This window comes from Sinocyclocheilus rhinocerous, unplaced genomic scaffold (genome assembly GCF_001515625.1).
Source record: "Sinocyclocheilus rhinocerous isolate Xijiao unplaced genomic scaffold, SAMN03320098_v1.1 scaffold534, whole genome shotgun sequence".
NCBI lineage: Eukaryota > Metazoa > Chordata > Actinopteri > Cypriniformes > Cyprinidae > Sinocyclocheilus > Sinocyclocheilus rhinocerous.
Window position 1 is genome coordinate 785,896 of NW_015646352.1, and position 11,988 is coordinate 797,883.

Here is an 11,988-nt window from a genome sequence, read left to right on the forward strand (position 1 = left end):
GCCAGTTATTAAAGAAACCATACAGGCCAAAAATGTATGCATATATATATATATATATATAATGAGGCAGCTGACCTGCAGTGAACTAAATTAATTTTTATCAATTCATTATCAAAAAGGAAAATTCAGAGTTAATTTGATAAAGTGCACTGTATTTAAAAATCATTTTGCAATGAACATGTAATTAGCATGTCAGTAGTATCGGACAAAAGGCTAATATAGATGCAAATCCTTTAACCCTCAGATTAGCCCTACTTTGCTACTTCGTGTGCCAATATCCTCATTAGGAGGAATCCAACAAAACACTTAACAGACAGTAGTTAATATGCAGATTTTCTTTGTAAAGGCTTTAAAAAAACAAAACAAAACTGGACATAATTTTCCTAATAGCCTGATCAATATTACATAGGCATATTTTAAGAAGCCTATTTAAAAATATAAATTAGGTAAATTGGCTAGAATTACCCTTAAAAACAACACAAAAAAAAACACAAACGGATGATACGGTTTTCAAATGCCCCACTTTCCAAAGATTACAGTTCAAATATAACTGCACACATGCCAGGGGTTACAACTGGCACCTAATACACAAACACATGGTAAATCACTTAGAATGCTTGGAAGGTTGGGTTCATTTGACATTTGGAATCAGCAGCTTTGGTTACCTTGCACTACATGTAAACGCAACCGAATACAGTGCCATCTGGTGTTTGTGAAGGGAAACGATGACACAAGGGCCAAAGGTGATTGACTGCAATGCAGCACAAACACACAGCTTGTCTTGGCATTACCTGTTTCCCATGCAGCATTAGGTAAACAGCACTCACAGTATGACAAGAGCTAAAACTCTGAACACTTCCTTCTCATATTTAATGCGTTTTTTGATGTGGAATGTACAAATTTGCGAATTCCAGTGAAAATTCATGACTGAAATAATCAGGACATGGTGCTAAGCCTTCTGTGACAGGCTTGTGTTGATGATCACATGACAGTGCATATCAAAACAGCTTACGGTTTGTACTTCTCTGAAAATTAAGAACTTAAAGTGACAAGATGTCCTCCATATTGTCAGCTGACGTGTAACACAAAGGCTGATGCGTCCGTTTGTGTGGCTTGTTTAGCGTTTTGATGTTAGCGTGAGCGTCGAGGAGACTCTGAAGATCTGAGGCAGCATGTTGCTCAGCTGGTAGAACATCTCCTCTGAGATACTCTGATGATAAAAGAAAATCAGAAAGACAGATTGATGCCACATTCTTAAACTGCTAAACAATTTCACTGTTAGTAAATAAAACAAATCAAGCAATATATGCTATCATTCATAAGTATATTTTGCATTAAATTCTATCTATATGCATTAAATTCTATATCAAAACTGACAGTAAAGACTTTTACATTGTCAAAAGAAAAATCTCCATTCTTTTTAACTTTCTATTCATCGAAGAGTCCTGACAAAATAAATAATTGTTTCTACTAAAATATTAAGCAACACAACATACATAATAATAATAAATGTTTCTTGAGCACCAAATCAGTATATTAGAATGATTTCTGAAGGATCACGTGACACTGAAGACTAGAGTAATGGCTGCTGAAAATTCAGCGTTGCCATCACAGGAATCACTTCACATTTTGAAAAATATTAAAATAGAAAATGGTCATTTTAAACTGCAATGATATTTCCACAATATCACAGTAACCAAAACCTTTGAACAGTAGTGTATATATACACAGTGTAAGTATTCAGTGTGTGCAACATCTAGACAAGAGTTTAAGGGAGTTATTTTAAAAGGTGCTAAAGAGTAAAACAAGCAGCTGTGAATGTGAAGAGTCCCCTGAGCCTATAAGCATGTGTCAAACGATGGACACTATTGTTTGAGAATACAAATATATATATATATATATATATATACAATATATCATTTATTCCACTGCCAGTAAATAAACAGTGCATTTCCTCAATAGTCACTTATTAGATTAAAAAGACATTGTTGTACTGTCAAAAAATACCTGGGGAACAAGGAACTGGACAGTCCGTGAGATTCCTCCATCCCAGGAGGCCATTTCCATCATAAAACCTGGAAAAGCCAAAGAAGACTTAAACTCTTGTGTTCATGTTGAGATGGAGAAAATGACCTATTTGAAATGGTAGGCATGTAAATGTGAAAAAAGAATGGACAAAACTGATTGATTAAACTACTCATATTGACCTTAAAAATTAAATAATTTAGTTTAATTTTCAACTCTCTATTTTCTTATTTATTTATTTGTTATATACTTTATCCTTTAGAGAGGTGAACTTGGAAAGTTACTTTTAGAATTATTTTCCAAATAATATGTAAATAATAATATAACATTCTATAAAATAGTATAAAAAATAGATAATGAATATTATATTAAAAACTATAATAAAGATATTTATTACTATAGGGAAAATATTCACATTAAGGCTGGTTTTACATGACTAGCCAACCAGGATGGGAATCTTTTTAACTACAAATATTTTACAACCAAGTATTAGATCTATTATGTTCCTAAAATAGAATCCACTGCATTTAAAACCAACATTAAGGACAATAATAAGCAGAATATAAACAAAATGTATTATATTGATATAACATATTGATAATCAGAGACAGGTTTTGCATGTTTTACATATGAGCTCTTTGCTTGCCCACCTTTCACACACTTGAAGACCAGCTCAGCTCGTTTCAAGCACCAGGGAATAGTCATCTCCTGTACAGATGAGGAAGGGACAGAAAAAAAGTCAGTGACTGAGATAATATTAACCATGTGGGTAACCAGGATTCAAACGCACCAAACTACTCATTGTAGAGAAACATTTACACAAGGTGAAGAACTACAACTTCTCATACAGGAATATTCAGATCTCCAATAAATTTCACGTTGTTCTTTAATAAGACATAATACTTACATAAAAAATGAATTAATTTACTCCTAATAAAGCCATACGTTTAACATTTCCTGCCTAATTAAACACCACAGATAAATATGATTTTGTGATCATGTGGTCATTTATGTGTTACAGATACATATAAATACAGTACTCAGAGCAATCTTGCCGTTTTCTACAGACATTTGATGATAAACATTACAGATGTCCACAGTAACAATTATTTTACAGACATACGTCCTAAAACGAATCTTGTCCGAATAGAGCTTAAGACCTTGGCTTAAAACCATCCTTGGCATTTTGGCTGGGAGAACACACAGTTCCTGTTCAGATGAAAAACATTTCCTGAACACTGAACATTCCTCAACATCGGCCTGTGGTCAGAGAGGCTGTGATTGAGGCTTTCATTTACCCAGAACTGGTCGGTCCACACGGCCTGATCCAAAACAGACCATTTCTAAATTAGACGACAGAGTTTTGAGGTTGAGCATCCAACTCAAAAAAGACAAATTTATCTGGTTTGAACCTAAAGTTAAAGAGTTCCATTTAATCAGGACACAAAATATTGGTTATCGTCCACTATTTAATTTACATGTCAAACGCTGGTTATGTACCGGCCGATATTAGATATTTAATTGCATATGCTCTTTTCCTGTTTTTTTTTTAATTACCTTTGCTGTCATGTTACACTAACTTAAAATTATTCTTTAAATTATAATGTTACATATTAAAATTATAATGTTGTAATATCTAAATGTACTCTAGCATTTAAAAAGATTTTTTCTTTTCTTTCTTTCTTTCTATTTATTCATTTTAATAACCTCAAAGTAGTATAGAATTTTTTTCTAAAAGATATCATGTCCTTTTTATTTGCCACACATCAATGCAAGCCAGATCACATTTTTGGCTTGTTAATAATTTACAGTAATTAAGTGTGCACAATGATGCAATATTTTTAAGGATTATAGAAATGCATACTGAATAATAGAAACACAGTTATAATGAATAAAATGCCTTTAGCTTCTTGAGGGCAAATATATCAGATGATATGTAGCGTGACACAGGTGGTTAAGCTGGAACTGGAATGTTGTGTTTGGCTGTTTGTTTGCCTGTTCTAGAACTAGATGCCAACTAAAGGCCAAATCCTCAACATTTCCCACAAAAAACAAAAACATTTAAATGATGGTAGTTGGCAGAAGAAAACTCTGGAACACCCTTAGAATGTAGATTGTTATAGATTCCAGTAATAGAAAGTTGAGGCTGGGTTGGGTTTTTGAACACCCTACGATATTGGCAATGTCCTCAACTACCATTTTTACAGATCAGAATTGTGTGTAACAACTCAAAAGCTCAGAATGTTAACAAAAGTCACTGCTTGTAAATGTATACAAAACAGTTCAGCAATAAAAATGTTTCTGTAGTGAAGGATCATGCATCTACTCTTACCTCTGACATGTCATGCACCAGCAGCAGTGGGATGGTGATGGTGGTGACGTCATGGGTGCAGCAGACCTTCAGGATGTTCCTCAGCCCCATGATGGCTGGGTCCCGGGCTGTGATGTTTCCAGAGCGCACATTATCATCCACACAGAGGTGAAACACAATGTGAACCTCAGACAGGTTTGAATGGCGTGTGATGTAGAATTCACCTGAAGAGAAAGAGAGCACAGCATCCTCCAGTGTTACGACTAATCAAACAGAGCACTAAAGGCATGAGACTATGTTTTAATTACCTGGGAGGATATTGGAGGAATTTCTGTCTATGATCTTATTTTTGTCTTCACTTCCTCCATTTCTTGGCATTTCTATAAAACAAATTCAAGAAGTGTATTAGTGTAATATATTCAAATATGTAAATATAAACAATTCAATTCAAATATAAACTTTGTATTTATGATTATTTTCCACAATGGCCATTCATTAGATTTATTACTGTCTGGACACTTCTTTAAAAAAATTCAAATCAGCACACATTAAAGTCAGAGCAACAAAAGCATAATAATAAAATACATTAAAAATATATAAATAATGCATGAATACATTTACAACTTAATTTACAAGGAGGAAAATGTGCTTAATTGTCTTATTTAAAAAAAGGCAGAACATTTTCTACAAAAAATACATGAATTTAATTAACGATTTAAAAAATCTTAAAAATCTTAAATCTTAAAAATTTTAATAATAAGAAAAGCAGGCTGCTGTGAATTAGAGTGGGAGGATGTGCTTAAAAATAAATTTAAAATATATCAATTAAAAAAAACATTTAACATCTTAACAGTCTTAAAATATGCTTATTTTATGCAAAACAAAAATGTATTTCATATTATTTCCTTTTGATTTTGGTGTCAAATGTGACCTGGACATATATATATCTCCAGATGTCTTTCAAAACCTTTTTTTTCTTTTTTTTTATCACCAAGGCCAGATTTATTTGAACAAAAATACAGTAAAAATAGTTATAAATATATAATTACCACACAATAAAATTTGAATCCCAATGGTTCATTTCACCATAAATTACTTAAAAAAAACTCTAAAAGATAATATTATGATAATATGTGTTCTCTTTCAATCAAAGTTATGAAACAGTGTTCATTAGATATATCACAGTTATTACAAAAATAATACAAAGTAATACAAAGTTACTTGCAAAATGCAAAACTGTATGAGAACATTCCATTTTCTGGCAAAACATTTGTGCATCTTGAAAAAATGTGTATCGCGTTTCATTGTAGCTAGTCCCTGTCATATGAAACTGGACACTTACTCGCGGTAGGACTGAAGTCGGATATGTGATGGTGCAATGCAGAGGTGCTGGTTTTGGACGGACACAAACGCACACAGTTGTTGTGTCACTCACCGGGCTGCTCTCTCTGCTTGCTGCTGCGCTGAGCTCGTGCATACAGCACCACCTGCTGGATGATGTCCAGCTGCTCATCCACTCTGGGGAAGTGGAAGTCTGTACACTCCTGAGAGACTGTTGCAAAGTCTGATGTCATAGGAACAATTGGAAATGTTGTTGTTTACGTTAGTTGCCAAATCCTTTAGATTCTGACTTCTGATGATCGTTGCAACAAAGCGCTACAAATTAGATATGATACCTCTCTTGATGCCGCTGTATGAGTTGACTCTGTTGTCGACCAGCAGCACCAGACCACAAAGCGATGTGGAGTACAGAGACAGTGCAGTCTGCAGTCGCCGTAACTTCACCCCGCTGCTGCTGTGACGATGGTGCTTACAAAAATCCAGAACATCAGATCTCACCAGACGTAGATTGTGCATGGTCTTCAGCTGAGCCCCTAAAAGTATATCAAACCACTATATCTATTTGTATCCATTATATTTAGTTTATGTAAAAATGATATATAGTTTGATGTAATTACATATTCAATATACACTACCTATATACAGTAGGTTTGTTTTGTGTTTTTGATAGAGGCCTCTTATGCCTATGCACACCAAGGCTACCTTTTATTTGATAAAAATAGCAGTATTGTAAAATATTATTATAGTTTAACTGAACTGTTTCCTATGTGAATATATTTCAAATGCAATTTATTCCTGTGATGACAGAGATGAATTTTCAGCAGTCATTCTAATATGACTTTAATATCATTCTACCACATCAACCACAATAAATTTTTTTTCTTTGATGAGCAGAAAGCTGAAACTTACAGCATTTGTTTGAAATAAAAATATAAATAAATGTCTTTAATGCCAATTTGGATCAATTGAATGTGTCCTTGCTGAATACAAGTATTAATTTCAAAAAAAAAAAAATGCACTGACCCCAGACTTCTGAAGGGTACTGTATACTAGTCGATATTGGATATTTATTTGTGCATTTACTTCATTTTTACATTTAGATTACCTTTGTCGTCATCTAACACGCACTTAGTAAACCTTTTAGTCAATATGTATTTACACTGATAGTTTAATAATATAATACTTTTAAATGCAATCTTTAGCAAATCTCAAAATTATTGTCCATTTCTTATATTGTTCATTATAATATTGTGATGCCTAAATGCATGTATTTAAAACGACTGATTTCAGTTTTTAGTGTTTTTAAAAAAATTTATGTAGCTTAAATAATACAGATTTTTCTATTTTAATTATGTTATTGCACAGAATTTTAAAATCTGTGCATCCTCAACAAATTTATGTAGAGTGGCCCCAAAAATATTTGGACCCTTTAGCCAATACTAAAAATGTATGAATGTCATTGTACTATATAATAAACTATCAAACACTGCTGTAAAAAAAAAGAGAGATAAACATGCATTTGGACAATTTCTGGTTGTCAAACATTTGTGGAACATGTCCACTACATGTGGACAGAGCTTGAGAGCTTGAGAGACAGATTGAAAACACATTGGAAGTGGGCGCAAATTACTGTGGCAGTTGATTGTATGTGGGTATTTTTATGCACCGTTTTGTAGCAGCCAATGTTTCCAAGGAAACACCATACCTAAGTGGATGGTGAAGCTTTCCTCCAGCTGTCGCTGCTCCTCGAAGAGCCGGGCCCCCGCTTCCCCTGCATCCCCCAGCTGACCCGGCTGCACCTTGATCTCCTCGCTGAAACACAAATAACAGGCTCAACTTCTGAAGTTCTTCGGTGTCCATCAATCACGATGATAAATACAGTTGTTTTGCTGTTGGCTCAAGTGTAACACTATTCACTCATGTGCTAGACGGTGTCAATGTGTCAAAGCAGGGATGTCGTAAAATGTAATCAGAACTGAAACTGCATCTAACTGCATCTCATTACTTCAGAGTTATGTGCCCTCTAGAAGCTTGCGTTCTGCAAGTGAACGGCGTATTATTGTGCCATCTCAAAGAGGCACAAAATCACTTTCACTGACTTTTTCATTAACTGTTCCCTCCTGGTGGAATGACCTGCCCAAATCAATCCGAGCAGCTGAGTTAAATGACTAAATAAATAAAATAAAATAAATAATGTGGTGGCAAGAACATTCACATTTGAATGAAACTGAATGAAATCTCTAAGCAGGATTTCTTGAGTGATAACATGAGGAATATCTTACTTTCTGCTCCTCTGTGTCCGAATCCCACTACTATTCACTTCCCAGAACAATCATTGATCAACTCAATTCCATCAGTATCTTTAAAGCTTTCTCTTTCACTCACTTTATTGTACTGTTGTTGGGGTTCTGTAGGTCCCGGTGGAGCTTCATCACCCACTCCTGATACTCTTGTTTCTGGATACCCGTGACTTGTTTCAGTTCACTGGCCCACTTGTTCTCCAGCACCTTCCCATCACAAAAAGTCCAAAAGAAGAGTCAGGAGTCATTCTGAATAATTGCTAGTTTCAATCTGACTGTCAGATTGGTCTTACTTGCTGGGCATCAAAGTGTTGGGCAGCAACGGTATTCACATCCTGGTCACACAAGGTCTTTCCCAGCTCCTGCATGACTTTGTCCATCTCAACAGCCTGTCTGTAAAGACAAATGTAACTATTTCATATACATTTATAGTAGTAGTCAAAAGTTTGGACATTTTGGACATGTTTCTCATGAAGAAGCTTAAACGTAAGATAATTCTGATTTGTTTAACATTCTCCGTCACTACATAATTCCTATATTTCCATCTGTGTTTTTGATGACTAATAAAATCTATCATCTATAATAATAGTATATAATAATTTAATAATTAATTTAAAAAAAAGATTAACGTTAAGCGCACAATTGTTTTCAACATTGATGAAGAAATGTTTAATAAGAAATTAATTAGAAATATAAGCATATAAGAATCATTTCTGAAGGATCATGTGACACTGAAGACTGTATTTATGGCTGGTGGAATTCAGCTTTGCGTCACAGAAATAAATTACATAAACAAATAACACTAAAACAGAAAACAGTTATTTTAAATGTTACTAATATTTCACAATATTACTGTATTTCTGATCAAATAAATGCAGCCATAGTAACAAAAAACTAAAAAAATCTAACCGACCCTAAACTTTTGAACTGTGGTTATATATATATATATTATAGTATAAATGTCAAATATTTTTTGTTTGAACAATTAATAACATAATTTTATTTTTTTAAAAGTACACAAATAAAAGAACGCCATCTGCAATAATTTGCAATTATTTTTTACCTTTTGCTGATTACTCAGTATGGTATTATTCTGCATTTATGTTGGGAGCTCATTATCCAAATTACACTCCCTGGCATTTATTCTCATAAAACAGAATTCCATCTCATAACAACCTCCCACACAAACCTCTCCTGAAGTTTCTTGAGCTCCATGTCTCTCTCGCTGATGAGCTCAGAGACACTGACAAAGTAACTGTGCTCCAGGTTGAGAAGAGTCTCTGAGGCCGGGGAGTGGATCAGTTCATGATAGACACTGGCAAAATCCTCGTCCCAGCTGGGTTCTTCAGGACGGGCGTGTTCCAGTGTAGTCTACACACAGAAATGATACAAAAGAGAGATTTACCAGAAATGCACAAGAGCAATCGACTAGCTGAGTACTCGTTCTGCACCAGCTAGTCGACTACTGGAACTAAATAAATTGATTTACTTCAATGTTTTGTTTATTGTTATTTTTAAATCTTGATGTTTTTTTGGAAATAAAAGCATAGGTTGTACACTTATTTTAATACTTTCAGATTAACTTTTGCCCTCACACTCTGAATACACAGAACATCCTGGAAGCTTAATTACTGCTCTAAATAAAAACATTTTACGCAAACAACCAGGTGGTCGTTAAAAGGCCATTTGATGAGCTTGAAATAGATTGGAGAGCATCCATCTGTATTTGTATACGGCTGCTGTAAAATGTTAATGGTTATTCTGTGTGTATAGCTGTGAGCCAACAGCGCTTCATAGGAAAGGGAGGGGGCGGATTCTGCTTTCTTTTTATAAGTTCGCTGGAGCAAGTGGAAGCAGAATTTAAACTGCAATACTTTGAAGTGCTAATGCAGATGGTCAGGCTGACCTTCTTAGATGTGGAATTAGGACAGATATTCAGTTTCAAAGAAATTTCTTGTGTGGGCAGAGTCAGAGTGATTTATTGGTATAAAAGACTATTCATATTCAGTAATGTTATCGATATAATGGCACTGAGAACAAAATTTGAACTGACTTGAGCTAAATAATGACAATTGCCTTCTGTAGAGCTGCTTATAGCTGAATTAAACTCATTTCATAACTGCTGAACATTGACAGTTACTGAACTGAATTGAAACAACACTGAACTAAATTGAGCTGACTAAAAATGACTCTATTATCTTCTGTAGAGCTGCTTTGCAGCTTAAATTCAATTTGTTTCATAAGTGGTGATTTTTACAACATTAACACTGTTATTTTCCTGTTTAATTAATGTGAAGCTGCTTTGAAACTATTATTGTATATAGCACTATGTAAGTAAGTGTGACTTGACTATTGACATACTAAATAGAAATTCATTTAGAATTAAAAACTGAAGTGTGGAATTTCTTCCAATTGTAAAATAAATTTCTTAATGTTAATGTGCAGTATGACATTAGTAGGTTGTTTTCCCCGAAAAGTCTGAACTCAACAGCATATAATATAAAGCAGTCTTTATTAAGAGATTACACATGAAAATAATTAATTATTATATATTGTTTATCACATTATATTGCATTGTATTATGTAATATGTAGTATATATTATAATAAATTACATATACAATTAAATATTTTAAAATTTACATTTTTAATTAAAAAAGATTTTAATTTAAAGAAAAAAAAGGATGAACCTTAAAAATTGCTAATGTATATAAAAATGGTGATGTCTAAGAGGAATGCAATGATTCAAAATAATTTAACCATTTAAATTGAGACTGTGCTCTTACCTCAGAATAGGCCTTGGCCCATGAATTTGTAAGTTTGTTGATGTCGACTTCTCCATTAGTGAGTCTCTGCAGGGCTGCTTCTGCATCCCGGTCATAATCCACTAATGTTTCCCTCTCTATGAAACTAACCAGTCTGTTTTTCAAGTCTAAAATCAATGGAGAAAAGTAAGAGAATGTGTAATACTGAGGGTTGAATCTGATCATATACATGCTCAAATAAATGTTAATACATTACCATTTTCTACAAAACAGGGGATTTTATGAAGCAGCATGATCCGCCCATGAAGATCACTGACATTTTCTTTGAGAGGGAACTGAAGAGGTACTTTGAGAATACAGTGATGTTGTCCTGCCTTAAACTCAAACACAAACTCCTTTTCGATTGTATTGGTTTTCCCTTTGTTTTTCCTCATCTTGACCTGTATTCAGAAGACAGACATAAAAAATAATGGATTTAGCCTATACAATAGACGACAAATATAGACATGATTAAGCATTATTATTATGAATGCTGTCTAAGAAGGGTAGCTCCCTAGATGTTGAGACGCAGCCATAGTTTTGAAAAGATGTATTGGAATAGATGCACGCCTGGCATAAATAACTCCAATAACAAACAAACAAAATAACAAACCATTGTGATGTTATATAGCCAGAAATTTTCGTTAGACAAATACAAAATGCAGAATATGGACGTAAATATCCGTTCATAAAAATAAGCACACCATTTCAATTATGTGAATAACAAATGCTATTCAACAACAGCTCACATCATCACATGAATAAACTGAGCGCTAGGGAACGAGCTCGTGCTAGACGACGAAACCACAACATACTATCTGAAATATATTTGAAAATCAGGTGTAGCAGAATTATACGGCTATTATTCGTGTATTTTCCAGTAAATTGTCCAATATTATTTGCTTGCAAGACACTTCCTACTTACCGCCACTTGTTTTACTCCGATGCTAGCTATCAGCTGATCCGCTAGTTTAAGATTAGTAACAGCAGATTCCATACGAAATGAGAACCGTGTATTGTTGTAGCCTGCCCGTAATTTAATTTTTAAATTATTTTCACAATAAATTATTATGCAGTACTTCAGACCAACATACAGGCCAAAAGTCAGCTAAATTTTATTTGTTGAAAGTGCTTCGTTCAACGCAGAATAGAATGAAGAAAGCAACAGAAACTTTTCATTTGTGCCATAAGCATATTAAGCGTCGTAT

The 11,988-nt window shown here is 33.9% G+C and overlaps 1 protein-coding gene across 3 annotated transcripts; it reads right to left on the reverse strand.

Moving 5' to 3' along the window:
* Positions 1 to 137: 137 nt before the first annotated feature.
* Positions 138 to 11,767, reverse strand: LOC107707474 (protein C12orf4 homolog). Of its 3 annotated transcripts, none has more exons than XM_016511492.1 (14): positions 11,706 to 11,767; positions 10,998 to 11,181; positions 10,763 to 10,908; positions 9,167 to 9,348; positions 8,271 to 8,370; positions 8,063 to 8,184; positions 7,383 to 7,489; positions 6,013 to 6,210; positions 5,772 to 5,900; positions 4,645 to 4,716; positions 4,358 to 4,560; positions 2,676 to 2,733; positions 2,008 to 2,075; positions 138 to 1,210 (listed from the first exon to the last, which is right to left on the reverse strand). In XM_016511492.1, exons 2-14 carry the CDS (start codon positions 11,173 to 11,175, stop codon positions 1,118 to 1,120), a joined length of 1,656 nt encoding a protein of 551 aa, XP_016366978.1. In that variant the 5' UTR covers positions 11,176 to 11,181; positions 11,706 to 11,767; the 3' UTR covers positions 138 to 1,117. The 3 variants fall into 3 exon arrangements, with proteins under 3 accessions (XP_016366978.1, XP_016366979.1, XP_016366977.1); XM_016511493.1 differs by lacking the exon at positions 11,706 to 11,767 and adding an exon at positions 11,596 to 11,614; XM_016511491.1 differs by lacking the exon at positions 11,706 to 11,767 and adding an exon at positions 11,485 to 11,580.
* Positions 11,768 to 11,988: the final 221 nt, after the last annotated feature.